At 46.0% G+C, this 17,582-nt stretch overlaps 3 protein-coding genes across 3 annotated transcripts; 1 reads left to right on the forward strand and 2 right to left on the reverse strand.

Moving 5' to 3' along the window:
- Positions 1–237: 237 nt before the first annotated feature.
- LOC120688574 (peroxisomal nicotinamide adenine dinucleotide carrier-like) lies at positions 238–3,870 on the reverse strand. Its single transcript, XM_039970936.1, has 11 exons — positions 3,555–3,870; positions 3,388–3,465; positions 3,206–3,280; positions 2,975–3,105; positions 2,812–2,866; positions 2,612–2,722; positions 1,581–1,649; positions 1,395–1,502; positions 1,054–1,122; positions 910–964; positions 238–713 (listed from the first exon to the last, which is right to left on the reverse strand). Exons 1-11 carry the CDS (start codon positions 3,633–3,635, stop codon positions 508–510), a joined length of 1,038 nt encoding a protein of 345 aa, XP_039826870.1. The 5' UTR covers positions 3,636–3,870; the 3' UTR covers positions 238–507.
- Positions 3,871–5,911: 2,041 nt separating this feature from the next.
- Positions 5,912–8,157, forward strand: LOC120689514 (josephin-like protein). The gene is made up of 2 exons (XM_039971802.1): positions 5,912–6,330; positions 7,181–8,157. The coding sequence occupies exons 1-2, from the start codon at positions 6,166–6,168 to the stop codon at positions 7,634–7,636; spliced, it is 621 nt and encodes a 206-aa protein (XP_039827736.1). The 5' UTR covers positions 5,912–6,165; the 3' UTR covers positions 7,637–8,157.
- A 136-nt stretch (positions 8,158–8,293) lies between these two features.
- LOC120689513 (sulfoquinovosyl transferase SQD2-like) lies at positions 8,294–12,955 on the reverse strand. The gene is made up of 11 exons (XM_039971801.1): positions 12,450–12,955; positions 12,204–12,270; positions 12,026–12,096; positions 11,558–11,675; positions 11,400–11,473; positions 10,499–10,554; positions 10,309–10,392; positions 10,138–10,225; positions 9,964–10,041; positions 9,441–9,497; positions 8,294–9,015 (listed from the first exon to the last, which is right to left on the reverse strand). Exons 1-11 carry the CDS (start codon positions 12,560–12,562, stop codon positions 8,580–8,582), a joined length of 1,242 nt encoding a protein of 413 aa, XP_039827735.1. The 5' UTR covers positions 12,563–12,955; the 3' UTR covers positions 8,294–8,579.
- Positions 12,956–17,582: the final 4,627 nt, after the last annotated feature.

Here is a 17,582-nt window from a genome sequence, read left to right on the forward strand (position 1 = left end):
AAAAAGGGTGGTATCAAAGAGAATTATTGCCGCCGTTCTGCTGACACTGTTTGACACGTGAGGCTCAGGGCAATACATGCTGAATGAGATATTAACTCAATAAGACATGTAATATTAAGGGTTATAAACAAAAAACAAGAATCCCGGCCTTGTCATGCTGGCTGGTTTCCATATATTTCGAACACCTTGGCATAAACAATAAGGTAAACGAAGTTCATGAATTTAGAACAGATGGAGGAAGTTTTAATTACCGTGCTTATTTATTTCTTTCAGTTTAGTGCTTACTTATTTCCTTCTGTTTAAATCTTCCAGAATACATTTTACATAAATGGTACAAATGATCTATCCAATATATAGAGTTTTTGTTCCATACAAGAATCATACTGGCCGTTGTGTAACCTACAATTAGATATCTCCTAACAGAGGCGAGCTCCATAGCTTGTCGACTACGATTTATGTGAATAATAATCGGATCTATGGGCAGGGTATACTAACACTTGCAAAGACCTATTTTCTTGACGGCTTTGATGGTAATTTCTTAACCAGACTGGTGTTACCAGTAACCAATAGTCGAGCACCCTTCACCAACTCCTCCTTGATCATAAAAAGCAAAGCAGAAGCAAAAACACTTTGCACAATTTTTGTACCCATTCCTTTATACATGCCTTTCAGACCCTCATGATGTACCATCTTTGTGAACGCATCAAATGTACCTGAAAGCAAGAGTTGGTGCATTAAGATCTCTAGTAGCAGGTCACCAATAGCAATAAATTTGCACTAATGTCTTCAATAGTAAGTAACACCAAGAAATATGAACTGCTTACCTGATGGAGCAACAGGAAAGACTAAGGGATCCCAAAGACTAAAGGTAGAAAACCATTATAGAAATGGTAGCGATAAACTGCATACCTTTGTAGTGATGCCTCTTGTCATTGTCAATCCTTTGCTTCACCTGAAGTCTTGCCTGCAGGGGAAAATATAGCTCAGTTTGGAACATGTATGCAAATTTGCAAGTGGACAGCTGCAGCTATAATCAATCCACAAATTAATCACCTTAACAACTAGAAGAGGATATGTAACAACAGTTGCACCAAGTTTTGCAACAGCACCAAGAAGAAAAATCTGAACAAGGATGTTTGCAATGTGAAGTTAGAATTGTATCATATAAAAAAGGAAACACTAGAATAAAATGGCAGATAATACATGACTGACGAATTGTGTCCTACACAGGACTAATATATGTCCCAGACAAACAATCTCTCAAGACATATCTACAGTAGATCCAGGGCTTCAGGCCCCAATATGGCAAGTAATCACAATGGAAACTGGTATTGGTCTTGGTCCTAAGAAATCAATTGAGGGAATCCCTACTGCTGGAAAAACAAAAAGCTTACTTCAAGAGCAGTTAGTCCATCAGCTCCCTTGAGATTAGAGGCCCGTCTCTTCTTCAGCTTCTTCAGAAGAGTCTCATACAACATGAACTGCATCGCAGGATTGCTAACCTAGTAACAGATAAAATTGTGAAATTTCACCATTATAAGACTAATAAGATGCAGAAAGGGTGAACAGTAGTGGCTTACCATAATAAGAGCTGGGATTACCCCTTTCCAGAAGCCCAACACTCCAGCTTCTTTGTACAGTTCCTGAAACTGGAGGAAGACCAGGTCAGACAACCATCTCCAAAATTAATGTAGTGCACTACTCTTTGCCTTTCTCATGTTCCTCTAGCACTCATCAAACATGGCCCTCTACATGTCCACCCATCCCCACATGTAAAAAGGAATCATTTTGTTTTGACTGATCATTGCATACTTGTAATCCATACCGCATCTGTTATTTTGCAGGTCATAGAAGTTAGTTTCACACTTTCACTGCCATGTCAAAGCAGTTCAAAATAACAAGAACTAGAAGAACTCGACCACCAACACTGCAACACCTACCCCACCACCACAGCGTGTTTGGTTCAACACAATTTATTCGTAGTTCACTTTGTTTTAAATCAGCTCAAGCCATATGCATGTTGTCAATTGTCATGGGATACTAGCACTAGAAGTGAGTATCAACTGGTTCTGGTTGTTCCGTGCTCCCTACTGTGTTCACCATGGCAAATTAGGGAGCAACCTTCTCAAACAAACAGGCTGATACCTGACCAAATTCAAAACATTGCCAACCTGTACCCAGCCTTGCGTGACCAATTAAAATGGCAGAAAGAATATTCAATAAGCAAAAACATAACCAGCTTATAAGTATGCACAATCGGTTGCGAATATAAATATCAATGTTCATCGTAGTGTAAGAGAAAAACCTAAACAAAATATTCAGGATGAAAATAATTGGGATATGGTTCCTGAATCAGAATCTATCAAGGGACGGTAAAAACAAGTGTTCAAGATGGAAATAATTGGGAAACTGTTCCCGAATCAGGATCTATTAAGGGATAAGTATCACCTTTCTGATACAACAACTTGCAGAAAGTTAAAGAAGATCATCCCCAAAGTAGTTAAGAACAAACAATAAGTAAGGATGTGGCAATTTGCAATCTATGGTTGTATAAATAGATACAATAGAGTATCTCCTCATACAGGAAAAACACTGAGAGTAGTGTACTTACAACGTCGATAGTTTTGTAAGGGGTGTTTTCAGTTATAGCAGCTTCCATGACCTTGTCAGGAGCACATGTCAAACCCTCTGGGCTTTGTTGTTTGTTTGCCTTTCTGTGAGTCTGCAAGCAAGAATGAAATGTTAGTACTCAAATGTGTTGGCAGATGATCTCCACTAAAAGCAGGTAGCGGAGAGGAACCATATGCTTACTTGCATTCGGGTAACCACCACCCAAATTGGGTTTGTGAGCAGTACATTGACGCAGCTGCAAAAGGACGAGACAAATTAAGCATCAACAGCACATAGGGTTGATAAGAACACAAGTTACAATACTCCCTAGGTCACATAAGGTGCTCAGCTACGTTCCAATTACCCAGACAGGGCAGCGACAGTGAGAGATTGGAGCATCCCGACAGATCCATCGCCAAGCCCTCTCCTGGATCGCTCAAGGGCCTTAGCCTCGGCCCTGTTCCGGAATATTTGGTAGAAGTAGTAGTAGACACCCTGACAGAGTGACAGTAACACACCCAATTAGGATTCCGAAGCATATCAACCTTCAGAAACGAGGAAAGAAGCTGGAGAATAAACGAACGAGCGAACCAACCTGGGAGGCGGCGGTGCCGACGAGCGAGGGCATGAGCCCGCCGTACAGGCGCTCCCACCCCTCATTCTTCACAACCTACCACAGCAGAACGGGGGGGAAATAAGGGATCCCGGGCAGCATTAGAACCGGATCCGGCAAGATGACTCGAAATTTGGGACGGGGAACGGGGGAAGGAGGCGGACCAAGTATAACTGGCGCGCGGCGCCGTCCTTAAACGCCGGCTTGGTAGGGTCGCGCTCCGTCTGCTGCCGCGCGTTCACCTGCGCCGCGGAAACCCCCAAAATTTTCAGCAACCGAGCAATCCAGGGCCAAGGCTAGCAGCGAGGCGTGGAGTACTGGAGTCACGTACGGTCTGGAGCGGGTAGGTGAGGAGCTGGGCGATGATCCCGCCGCCGGCGCCCGCGAGGCCGTTGATCAGCGCGTCCGACATCTCCCCGCCCGCTCGTACTCCCCAATCCCCCACCGCCCTCCCCTCCTCCCCGCTTCGCCGGCCGGCGGATCACGGCAGCGAGCCGAGCGAGCAAAACAGGACTCCGCTCCGCCGCCCCCTAAAGGGTTGCTTCCGCCCCGCCGCCCCTCAACGTGTTGCTTCCGCCGCCGCCTGCTCGGTCTCCTTGGATTGTGGGAGACGGAAGCGAGGCCGTGGCCGGGGGGGGGGGGGGGGGGAGTGGAGTCGACTCCAGCGCTCGGCGCGCCCTTCCGGTCCCGTGCTTTCCGTTGGAGTCCACTGCTGCGTGGATCCGGTGCCGTACGTCACCGTGACTTTGAGTCACTGACGTGTGGGACCCACAGATTTCGGGCCCACGCATCAGTGACTCAAAGTCACGGTGACGTACGGCACCGAATCTCAACCCCGGGGCCCGTTTTAAAATCCATCACCCCTTCCGCGCACGCGATTTTAATGGGCTCTTCAAAGACTTCAAGTCTTCAACCACCGGGTTACGGAGCTCACCTCCTCATGTGTTCGTTAATCATCTGGCTCGAACCCTTTTCGATTCTGGTTTCGGGTGGGAGGAATTCGCGGAATATCTCACGGCTTGGCACGTTGCGGGGAAAGCGCAGTGGGTATGCGTTTCCCGGCGGACGACCGGACAGCGACGGAGTACGCTGCCGCCGTCGACGTCGTCTCATCGCGGTGGCTGCAAGATGGGTCTCGATGCCGGAATATGCTGCTCGGTCTTGGTTTGACTTCTTCCTGTTGTCCGGTGGCCAGAGTACTATTATCATTTCTTGTTTGGGCGTTTGAATGAACTTTTCGAAGCCTATGCCGGTACTTGCGAATTTGCGAATAGCCTCCAGTTGGATGGTACTATTTGAATTCAAGATTTTCAAAACACATTAATAGGAAAATCAAATGAGTTGAATGTCATTGTATCTCAATCCTATGAAATGAAGAAACATATGGAGACTACATGGATGAATGTTTCTATAGGAATTTTATATGATTAACAAGAATTCAATCATTTGTTTTCAAAGAGCTTCATAAAGCGCAATGCAGTTGACTATATTCTTTTGTGATTCATGTGTTGACGATAAATAGGAGTTTTCTTTTCATTATATTTGCTCAATCCAAGTCAATGAAACAAGCATTCGTTTTGGTCATATCATTTTATATTTTGAAAATGAAAACAATAGTAAAAATCACCAGCAAATTAGGAAGGTTTTTAAATATCCGTGTGCATGTTACTTCCTTACCGCCTTACACTTGTAAGTTTTATATCTTTTCAAATATCTAAACCGTTGACCAACATATGCATTTGTCTATGAAACCAAGGTTATTTGGCTTGTCACATTAGAATTACACCGGTTTAATTTACTCGGATTCTCCTATTTATGAGGCTTTCTCATGGCTATTAGTGTGTAGAGCTTCATTGCACCTCATTATAGTAGCGGGATAAGTCTGTCTGACAATAATAGAAACCAAATAGCATCAATTACACTATGAAATATGAAAAAAATATATGAAATTTGCAGACATTAGTAAGGGAGCGGAATATACATGAATATACATGAAATATGAAACCAAATAGCATCAATTACACTATGAAATATGAAAAATATATGAAATTTGCAGACATTAGTAAGGGAGCGGAATATACATGAATAGTACACTAAGTTGTAGTATAATTGGTTAGCTTTATTTACGTGGAAGTGGAACTTAATCACCTAAGAGCATCTCCAAGAGACTTTTTATATCTTCTCTAATTTATAGAAATAGAGATTTTGATGAAAAATTAGCCTCCAACAGGCTCTTTAAATGAATATCCAAAGATAGATATCTTCTATTCCGGATTTCATGTTATCTAAAGATGGAGAGTAAAGATGGCTCTCTAGACTACAAATAAGATATAGAAGAGCTGTTGGAAAAGACAAAGATATGGAAAACGATTTTCACTCAAATGACTCTCCAAATGATAATTTAAAGAGTAGATTTTGGAAAAGCTCTTGGAGATGCTTGCCTCTATCATGTTTATATTTTGGATTCTTCCAATGGTGTGCGACCTAAGTATCAGTATTCGGTGGTATATGTGCTGATTTCGCCAATTTCAAAAATCTATCAGTTTGGTCTCTATGATGTTCGTAAAGAATATTTGAGCGTGTACATTATTTAGCAAAAAATAAGTGCATGTGGGTTAAAAATAACCATGGTAGTATTGCGCAAGCTAGGAAAAGGATAAACAGAAAATAAAAGGAGGACACGCTGGCGCTGCTCCTGCACGGTGCTCGAACCCGGGGAATCCCCTCTTTGGTTGTCTATCATTGCGCTGCCAAAGAAGGGAAGCCGAGTTCGCAGCGGTCTTTCACTTCGATCGCGGCAACGGCGGCGGCGCAGACGAAAAGGGCAAAAGGCCAGGCAAAGGGGAGAGGAGCAATCCGCGCCGCGGCAGTCTTGATCTGTGGGGTCGACTCTCTAGTGTCGCGTCCCAGCCCTTCTGTTCCTTCCACAACCCCATCAAGGCATGGAGCCGGGAGCCAAATCAGAAGCGAAGCAAGGTGAGGCGGGATCCGGCGCGGTGGGCGGCGGCGGCGGCGGCGGCGGCGGCGGCGGCAGCGGCACCAAGGTGTATCACGAGAGGCAGAGGCTGCAGTTCTGCCTGCTCCACGCCCTAAACAACCTGATGCAGGTGGCTCCTATTTCTCTACTTTCTACCATCGTCTTCACCTTGGGTTCTTTCTGATTTTCTATCAGCGCTCGGTGCTTATTACTTTCTTTAGAATGTATATTTGATCTTAAGCTGCCCATCCTCTTTAGTTCCAATGACCCCCCTAGTAATTCCCTTGCTGTACGTGACTATGTCGATTTCCAGATAGGGACTGATTGAATTGGTGAGATTGTTAGTAGTTGATCGTTGCCCGCCATTCTGTTACGTAGTTTAATCGATTGAGTCGAGTACAGTAGGTCGTCACCCGACATGTTTCTCATGCTATCTGGACCGAACATTGTGGGGCAACATCTTGAATGGAGGTGATGTACCTTGCCGTCAGGAAGCTCCGGCTAATAGTTGGATCATGTGTCGATTCTTGCTACTTGCACACATAGTTATGTGTACTACTCACCGGTTTTGCGCTCTTCTCTTCCATCCCTTGGAATAAAGGCTGAGATGGGTATCTGCTCGTGAATCATGAATTATTTGGTTTTGTGCTAATTTGCAAGTTGCTTCTGAGATGGCTTAGTCCATTGTGTAGAAATCTCCGTAGGCTGGATGGCTGCAAAAGCGCAGACGAGTCACGAAGATTTCACTTGCGCTCTGGCCTTAGATGTTTATGAAAAAGGGGGAAGAATAAATATTAGCATAATTACTCTCATAAATATTTTTTCTTTTTCATGTATCAAAATATGTTAGGAGAAGCATGACTCACTAAAAACGACATAGTCCATTTGTTTCTTATGTGCTATCTTAGTTAACCTTGGCATAGTATGTTTCTATCTACTTTTGTAGGCTAAATGTGTCGATTATGTTTTCTGTGGTTCAGGAAAAGGAATGTTTCACCCGAGCTGAATTGGACAGGATTGCTGGAAATCTTGTTCTTAGTGATCCAAACAAGGACCAATGGACTCCTCTATCTTTAATTTTTAGACCTCACCACAATGTGCTAACTGGGAACTATGATGTAAATGTTCTCATCACGGCATTAGAAGCTAGGAAAAAGAAGGTGGTTTGGCATGATCGTCGAAAAGGGGCATCATCAATCGATCTGGATGGAGAAGCGTTGGTAGGTCTTATGATCAATGTGCCTATCAGGAGGTTCAGAGGCCTCTGGACTGGCAGGCATTGGGTAGCGATTAGAAGCATTGATGGTGTCTGGTTTAATTTGGATAGTGATCTTTCTGAACCTAAGCAGTTTAAGGACAAAGAAAATGTGATTGCATTCCTTGACAGCTCACTCAGTCAAGGTGGAGAACTCATGATTGTGCTGCAAGATGAATAACCGTACTGCCCAGAATCTCAAAAGGCTACTGAATTAGCCTAGTGACTAGCACATATTTCTGAATTGCGATCATGATGAGATCACAGGCATCTGTAGCAGAAATTACATTAAACCTTGAAGTTTAATAATGGAGCAAATGGACAGATTGGTAAATGGAAGCTTCAATGTGCTAAAAATACACTTCTGCTTGCTGTAGGCATGGGACCTCTGTTTGATTGTTGTGTCTGTCTGTCATACCGGATTGCCAGCCAGGTATCTGAAGTAGGCAAAACATAAGGTTGCTAAATGATGGAAAGAAACAACTTCAGTTCTCAGCAAGAACATGTTACTATGGAGTTCTGCAGAACTTAAGTGGAGGCTGTGTATCTGCTGCTGTTGTAGTTATATATGCTGTGGAGAAACATAGTTGTCCTCGCATGCTCTTAGAATTTGTCAATCCGCTTTGCAAGGATATGTAACATTACACAGTAACTATTTAATAGTTGATACACATGGTAAGTAGAGCTTATCCTATCGTCTTACCAAATCTAAAATATATGTACTTTCCCACATGCACTGCATGCAATTTATTTTCAACTTGGGAACCAAATCAACAAAAGGAAAAATGATGTAGTTCGTCAGGTGGGTTCTTAAAAGTTTCTAATTTCAGACTCACTGTGATGTCTAAACAATGAAGGTACTACTTAGAAGTTGTTGGAGCATTTGCGTCAAATCTTCTGAGTTAGCAGATTACAATGGGCAATCTCAAAGGGCTGTCTAATGTACATGAATTTCATACAAGTAGTAGTCGGTCAATCATCATAACTGTGGAGATATGAATGCAGCTAGCCACACAAACTTGCAAGCTGTTTGGGTACAATGTACAAATTCTTTTAGTTATTGACAGCAACTAGTCGGAGAGGGCAGCATCAGAATGATTCCTGACTGAAACGATGGAACCTAGTCAAGTTTTGCCCATCTTTTTCCGCCAGTATGACATTGCAGAGCTGTAGTGCTCGTTGCGGATTTTCCTCGAGGCTGCTCTCCAGTCACACTTCTCCATCTCTTCCCTGGCAGCCTTTCCAACAGATTCTCTGAGATCTTTTGACTTAAGGAGCTGCTCTATCTTCCTCACACATTCATCGAGATCTCCAGGTGTAAACAAGAAGCTAGTCTTGCCCTCCTTGTCCTTGGGTATTATATCGGGTATTCCTCCAGCACGAGCAGCAACAACTGGGACTCCAGAAGCCATGGACTCCAGAACTACTTGCCCAAGAGTCTCAGACTCTGAAGGCATTGCAAATACATCTCCACTGGCGTATGCTTGTGAGAGCTCCTCACCTTGGAGCATTCCAGTGAAAACTGCTGGCATGCCTGTGAACATTTTTTCCAGCTCAGCCCTGCACACTCAGGTGAAACAGACGATGTAAATGTTTCCAGAATTTGAAGATGAAACCATTCAAGGGTCAAATAGATAACCAAACACCTAAAGTTGGTTTCCAATGCTCACGAATAAACCACCCTTGTGTCGACAATTGGTATTAGTATATTACATGTCCGATGACTGCACTTTTACTACCAACTTGGTTTGTCTAGAAGTGTGTTGTGGAGAACAATTGTTAGGAAACAAATTCTCAGACCAACCCATATTTATAAAGTAATGTTTTTCCACTTGTAATTTAAGATAGATGGTTTAAGGAAGGACGTTTAGCATGCATGTGACATTTGATACCAGGTAATTGATGATGTGTGATCAACATTTGTCTCATCAGGTGTGCATCATATTGAAAAACTACAGGTAGCTAACTATTGAGGTAAGGCGCACCTGTATGGTCCATCTCCAACAAAGGCAATTCTTGCTCCAGGGAACCTCTCCATAACCCTGTATTTGACCAAAATAAGCAAAAGTCCTATTGACATGGCAAAAAAAAACATTCATGTCCCAAAGATATAGCCTGCAGATAAGTAGCCTATGGGATTTTTTTAAAAAAAAAAGATAAGTAGCCTATGAAAGGTAGAAACAAATTGAAATACTTGCTTAAAAAGAAATATTACGGCCATCATATGCAGTGTATGCCTAAAGCTTTTGGTTTGCCATTGTAAGCTATGCTGACTAACGGAAAGCTGACAATCATGGAATCCCAAAGAAAATAGGTAGTCTAGCAGTTGTAAGTTTGAATAGCGATAAGAACATGGGAGCACCTGTAGGAATTATAGCTAACAAATATCATGGATGAAAATCTATTCCACATGGATGCTATGAATAATCCATCATCACTGGAAGACACTGAGAAAGTTTTCACTTCTCTCTATTGTCTCAATTTGTCTAAACTAAAGTACAGGCTCACCTTTTCAGAAAATCCAGATTTTTCTCTCGTCCAAAACGGCCCACGTGTATTATTAATGGTTTCTCTGGCTCACCACCACTGATGGGAGAGGGAAGGAAGTGTGTTAGTCCACTGATGGGAAAGTGTGGCTCACCACCACATGTATCATCAAAAAACAGAAGCAGGAGGTTCTACCTCAATCTGACGCGCATTTCATGCCTCCGATATTTAGTATGAAAGCTTTCAGAATCAACGCCCTTGTTCCACAGCCGTATTCTGTTTGCTGAAGATGCAAGGAAGGTTATGTTTAGCATAGCTGGAGGGAACCAAAGTTACAAAGACATTGATTCACTATCACTGTTTAACCTGGTACTACTTTAGCAGTTTCAAAGTCTTCGGCAATAGCTACTGAAGGAACTAGAGTGAGATCTGCAGCTCTGTGCAGGCATCCTTTGAAACAAAAAAAGAGTCAGCACACACTGATGAGAAAAATAATTCTTATTAGACCCTTTTTTTTGCTGAGAATGAAATAGGAATGAAAATAATATCGACTTACTTATAAAACTCCACGTGGGCTCAAGTAACCAATTTAAATTGTATCTCGGTATGTACCTGCAAGCCAGAACAGGACACTAACTCAAAAATGTAAAAATATTGGCAGCCATAACCACATATGGTAAATTTCACAACAGAAAATGGAAATGATGCTGCCCAATTTATTATATCTATGGGCAAATGCATGTTCAATCATTGGTCTAGCGTATCAGAGGTAGAACATTTGATCAGTGGTTTTCTTTGCACAGACATCTATATGGATGAGGTTCCCTCCTTTAGTATTGCGACCTTTCTTGGATCTATGTTCACATATACTGTAACAAATAAGATCTGCAGCACTACACCTGAGAATCATGTGGGGTCACAGGATCTCAACCGATTGGCACCAGATTTGTTTCATGGTATCTTTGTATGTTCATAATGCCTGCTCGAATCTACTTTTGAGTGGAGATTGTTTCATGATACATTTTGTAGGAACTGAGCCTGGCTCAGTTGGTGGGAGGTGTGGAGGAACACTCCCACCACCCAGATTCAAGTCGTACTGAACTAGAATCTGAGTGCACATTTCTTCTAATTTAAAACGCCACCTAGGTTGTTAAGTATTTTTCATGATTAATTTTGTTGAATACATTTGCAGATAATTCTCCATAGAATCCAGAACATAGTGAAGGATGTTCAGTAATTATTCTCCTTGAAATGAAATTTTCATGCAATGGCTAGGTAGTCTGTGTGGTCAGAGGCCACATTTTTTTTCAAAATAAACATAATATATTGATATTACATGCATGTTCACAGAACTTCGAAAAATTCAAAGAGTTGACGCTCAGATGGAAGTTTTGTATCACACAATGACAACAGAGTTGCCACCAAATAAAGTATTTATTTCAACAAGAGGGGCTTACGCTGGAAGATGTGTGTGATAAGACATCACCATTGGAACTGATACCATCTTCGCTATAGCAAGAGCACCAATAACCTGAAATCATGGAATATGGTTATATCAAGCAATAACCAGTGAAAGAAAGGATAATAGAAAAAACTTTGCATTTTCAGTGATTACCATAATTCCAGGTGAGGTAGCATGAATTATATCCGGCTTGAACTTATTCACCTCAGAAAATATTCTAGGACTCAGTGCCAGCGAAAGTGGAACATTTTGGTACAATGGGCATGGAAAGCTGAAAAGGGAGAGATTAGAAAACCGAAATGGTAAACTGAAGAAAAATTCCACAACTTGAATTTTAATGCGATCCCAAAATTAGATACTTAAAACAATATCAAACAAGAATAATTGCATCAACAATCAATTTCTCTAACTGATGTGCATGTCCAAATTAGCATGTCACATGTCTACAATATACTTCGCTCACATTATCTCGTTTTGGTTCAAACAAGAGAGCACACTACTATACTCTATTTCAACGAGAATACAATTGTGCTTTTAGGAATGATGCTATTATATACTTAATCAGTATTCCTCGAGTGGGTAAAGATGGTCTTTGTTTTTGAACTTTTGATTAAGGTTTACCTCCACGAGCCAATGACCTTTGCTCCATAGAATTCCTCGGGAGCTCCCTTGTGTGTAGTTACTACCAACACCTGAACCAAAGGTGCAGACGTCAATTTAAAGGTGCAGCAATGATCTTGTAAAAAGACGAATAGATAACGAGGAAGTGGGAGTCAGTACACGGTAAAAGGATGAATACCTCATCACCCATCTCTCGTAGATGCTTGATGAAGTTCTGGAACCGGTTCTTGTACCCCGAGATGTAGCTGCATAAAAGGGGAAGCATGACTTAGCAGCTATCAGAGCTTGGATCAAACGAACGCCAAGTTTGACCAATCATGCATCTTAGTGGCCCGGCGGCCGACACGCCTGCATAGCACCTCGATCCGATCTACTCTAATCAGACCAGCAGCTGAACGCTTGGGAGGAGGAGGCGTGGACTGACGCGAAGGGCGAAGGCTCGACGAAGAGAGCAATGCGGCGCGGCCTGGAGCTCCACTCGGCGTCCGCCTCCTCGGTCTGCAGCAGCGGCGCCTGCGCCTCCTCGGCCTGCGCCATCCTCCTCGGGCCCGCGCGGCCGATCCCCGAGCTCAGCGCACCGCCCGAGTCGAACGCCGCCTCTGCTCCGCTTCTGCAGCTCACGCCCGCGCCGCGGCCGCCTTTATCCCCCCTCCTCCCGCGCCGTCCGCTCTCCCCGGACCCCCCTGCCGCCTTGACTTGGAACCCACGCGCTGGGGAGGTGCCGGCGGCGGCGCGCGGAAGCAGCGTCACGGCGACGCGCGCGAGCGAGCGGGCGCGCCTCCCAGCAGCAGCGGGACGCGACGGGACGCGCGTGGGGTGAGACGGAGACGGAGACGGCGACGACGGCGGGGACGTGGTGGTGGACTGGTGGCAGTGGCCGTGTGGGGGGAGGGAGTCGAGGGACAGCGAAAAAAAATTTGCGAGAAAAATATATAGGACGTGGCGGAGGAAAAACACGACGAATGGAGAGGCTGGGGGAGCAGGCGGGTGGGGAACCGAACCGATTCTCCCCGGCTGCCGATCGAAATCGAGCGGGACACTGGCGACCGGCGTCGACCGAGGAGAGAGAATAACTGTCACGGCAAAGGCCGCCACGAATAATGCCTTTCCCTGGCAGGCAGGCAGCGGCGAGGGAGGCCCACCCAGCACGGCTGGCCGCTTGGTCCCTGACGATTGGACTCGCCTGCCCGTGCCGCCTGGTGCGGTGCGGCGCGCGTCAGCGTAGGCGGCGAGCGAATCTCGCCCGGCGGCAGCCAGCTAGACACGGGCACGGGCGGATGGGGACGCGCGCAGGGCCGGCGGGGCCCACCACCTCGGTGCTGAGGCTGTCTGCACTCGTCATACTCTATTTCCATCCTCTAAAAGAAATATTTTATCCTGATCATCAAAGTTCCATCCTCTAAGAGCATCTCCAACAGCTTATGTAAATCTCATTCTCTATAATCCAATTTACATAACCATTTAGCCAAGATTCATCCTCCAAATTGAAGTCTACTCCAACAGCTTATCCATCCCTCCATCCTCCATTCCATCCCCTCCTCCCGCTGACCCACTGACAAGTGGGCCCGCTCCATCACCATCTCCACACGGGAGCCACGACCATGGAGGACGAAGCCCGCCGCGTCCCCGACGCCCTGCGCCCTGCCTCCCCGCCGCCCAACGTCTTGTGCCTCCACGCCCCCCCCCCCCCGCCTCCCTTGCTCCGGTGCCGCACGGAGGGGCGGCTGAGGGGTCCAAGCGGGAGCAGCGGGGAGCAGCTTCGCACGCGGCCCGGCGGGGAGGTGCTTCGGCGGCGGCCCGGCGGGGAGGTGCTTCGGCGGCGGCCCGGCGGGGAGGAGCTTCGGCGGCGGCCCGGCGGGGAGGAGCCCGGCGGTGGGAGCCCGAGGGCGTTTTGTAGGCTGCGGTTGCTCCTGCAAAAATGAAGGACGGAGGGGGAAGTTTGGATGACCGGATGGAGGACGGAGGGGGATACAAGAGCTGTTGGAACCGGGTTTTAGGGCTGTTCTCCTTTTTTTACAGATGGAAGATCGGATAGAACAACTGTTGGAGATGCTCTAAATTCAGTTTTCCCGCACTCCTTCATACTCTATATCCATTCTCTATTCCAACTACCCAAGCATGGACCCACATGTCAGAATATTTTTTTAACCCCACACCCTCCGGCCCCTTCCGGTCCTCCCTATCTGCCTCGCCTCGCTCCCTCCGCTTCCCCTCTCTCTCCTCTGCATCCCCGAGTGCCGCCACTGGCGGGCGGGACGAGCTCCGCGGGCGGGCCACGGCTCCTCCCTCCGCCATGCCGGACGGCCTCAAGCTCGTCGGCGTGGAGCGCAGCTCCAGCTCCCCCTGCAGCTTCCACGCGGCGTCCCCGTCCCGGCCTCGTGCGGACCTCCGCCTGGACGCGGCCACGGGGCTCCCTCCGGGCAGGATCCGCACGGCGGCGGTGTTCGAGGCATGCGCGCGCGGCGTGCGCGGCGTCCGCGGCGTTAGCGCGGCGAGCGGGCGCTCGGCCTGCTACCGGCTCGACAGGGCGGGCCTGCGCCCCATGGCCCAGAAGGAGATCGGCGCCACCGGCAACCTAGCGCGCTCCTCGCGTCGCCGCCGCGTTCCTCGTCCGCAGCACCGTGGAACGTGTTCGCCCGCCGGATTAGCTCCTCCTCCCCGCGGCTCGCCCGGCAGCGGCACGGCTCCCCTGTTCCGCTTCTCTCCTGCGCGGCGGAGGGCGGCCCGAGGAGCGACGGGTGGCTCGCGGCGCGAGCGCGGTCGATGGCGGCGGCGCGCGCGCGGTCGACGGCGGCGGCGCGCGCGCGGTCGACGGCGGCGGCGCGCGCGGGGGACGGCCGCGATGCACGCCGGCGCCCCCTCCCTCTCTCTCCCTCCGCTCGCGCTTGCCGGCGGCGCGCGCGTATGCCAGCTCGAGCTCGGTCCTCCCCAACGTGGGGCGGCGGCGGTTGGCGATGGACGCGCGAAGGACGAAGAGGGCCCGCGCTCGACGCTTTACCTTCTTGGCCGTACCACGCTGGAAATGCAGTGCCGGCCACCGTCGGGGATGGTGGCGTATGGGTTTAAAGGACCCGCTGCGGAGGAAAATTCGGTAAAGTGGTACTGGGAAATGGCGTAGCGGATGGTTTAGGGTACCCAGTGCAGGCAGTCTCAGACCCTGTTTTTCTTATCACACCTATGGCACACGATTCTCAAGAAAAGAATCTCACATGCATGGAGTACTAAACGAAGTTTATTTGTAAAATCTTTTCACGGATGGGTGTAACTTTTCACGACGAATCTAATGACAGTAATTAATCGATGATTGGCTACAGTGATACTACAGTAACCATCCTCTAATCGCGCGGTCAATGACCTCATTAGATTCGTCTCGCGAAGTAGCGCAGAGTTGTGGAGTTAATTTTATAAATTACCTTTATTTAGTACCCGTAATTATTGGTCAAAATTTTTGTGATACTACATTAAACCAAACAGCGCCTCAGCCTCAACTGCCGATGCCAGGTACACGTACGGTCCGATGCCGTCAGTCCGTAAGAGCCCTGTTTGGTTTGCCCTAGCACAAATAGCACAAAAACTTTGACCAATAATTAGGGGTGCTAAATAAAGGTAATTTACAAAACTAACTCCACAACGCTGTACTACTTCGCGAGACGAACCTAATGAGGTCTTTGACCGCACGATTAGAGGATAGTTACTGTAGCATCACTGTAGCCAATCATCGATTAATTACTATCATTAGATTCGTCGTGAAAAGTTATACCCATCCGTGAAAAGGTTTTGCAAATAAATTTCGTTTAGTACTCCATGCATCGAAGATTCTTTTCTCGGGAAATGTGTGCTAGTAGTACTACATGTAAACCAAACAGGGCCCAAGAGTCCAGCAGCCTAGCTCTGCGTCAAGGCGCTCCTGCCTCGGATGGCCACACATGCGTGGAGGAGCCAGCCAGCCAGGTGTGGGCCTAGCCGCCTAGGTGCGCGTTGTGCTTTCCTGTTCTGTGTATCACTGGCTCTGTTTGGTTTTCCCTAGTAAAGCATAGCACACAATTCCCGAGAAAAGAATTTTAGATGGATGGAGTACTAAACGAAGTTTATTTTCAAAACATTTTCACGACGAATCTAATGATAGTAATTAATCGATGTTTGGCTACAGTGATGCTACAGTAACCATCCTCTAATCGTGCGGTCGAAGGTCTCATTAGGTTCGTCTCGCGAAGTAGAACAGGGCCGTGAAGATAGTTTTGTAAATTACCTTTATTTAGTACCCCTAATTATTAGTCAAAATTTTTGTGCTACTTGTGCTACTCTCATCCAAACAGGGCCACTAGTACTGACTGTGCACGGAAGCTGTTTCACGGCTGGAATGTCAGTGGCAGGCCAGTTTGCCATTCCTTCCGTGTGCTGTTTCAAGTTGGAGTGGATTCGATGATGCGCCGCCCAAAATCTTCTACAGGTACTGTAATCTTCTTATTCCAAATGCTGAGTGATGAGGGCGTGTTTAGTTCGCGAAATATTTTGAGATTTGTTACTATAGTATTTTTGTTTTTATTTAGTAATTAGTGTCTAATTATTAATTAATTAGACTTAAAAGATTCATCTCATCATTTACAGCTAAACTATGTAATTATTTATTTTTTTAAATTACATTTAGTGCTCCATGTATGTGTCAAAAAATTCAATGTGACAGAGAATCTTGAAAATTTTTAGAAAATAAACATAGCCTGAGATGCCGAAAGAGGATTTTGGCGAAAGTTACCCCAGTCGCTATCTACTAGTGCTTATTCTAGCCTACTCCATCTTCAGAGAATATGAGCTGAATTTACGCCTACCCCCAAAGCTCATGCTTTGCGCAGAGGACTGAAAAGGGTAACCAAGGTAACATGGCTTGTTTGGTTACGTACACATGCGACGATACGGTCTAAAGGGAAGCAGAGCTTTATTCTTTTATTATCTAGAAAAAAGGCAGCATTATACCCTGTACGGCCGAGCATACGACTTTTTGGAGCTGCGGATTGAATATTTAGAATAGGCAAGGAAAATATGGATAACGATTCCGTATTAACAAAGTGCGGTTGCTTCGATGCCTACTTGTCTTGCAAGCTATAATTTCTTCAGTTAAGTACTCCCAAGCAAAAGAAGAAGTAGAAGCGCTTGTGTCTGCCCTCTCGAGTCTTGATGGTACAAGCCATGGCCACCGGCTATATATGATGCTAACAAATGGTCAAAATAAATAACCAAGCATGAACGTTTTGTTTTCTATTCTCCGGCACGTAGCGTGTGTCTTACTGGACCCGTTTATCTGATATCTACTTCCTACCTATAACTATCAAAACCAGCTTAATTTAAATCTCGTGCCCATTTTAAGGCCGTGTTTAGATGAAACGCAAAAAATTTTTGCGATGGAATCTTACTAATTTGAAGTACTAAATAAAGTCTATTTATAAAAAAATTTTCATAGATGAGTTGTAAATCGCAAGACGAATCTAATGATACTAATTAATTCATGATTAATCCATAATTAATGGATTGTTACTGTAGCATTACTGTTTGCAAATCATGA

Source organism: Panicum virgatum, chromosome 9N (assembly GCF_016808335.1).
Source record: "Panicum virgatum strain AP13 chromosome 9N, P.virgatum_v5, whole genome shotgun sequence".
Taxonomy (NCBI): Eukaryota; Viridiplantae; Streptophyta; class Magnoliopsida; order Poales; family Poaceae; genus Panicum; species Panicum virgatum.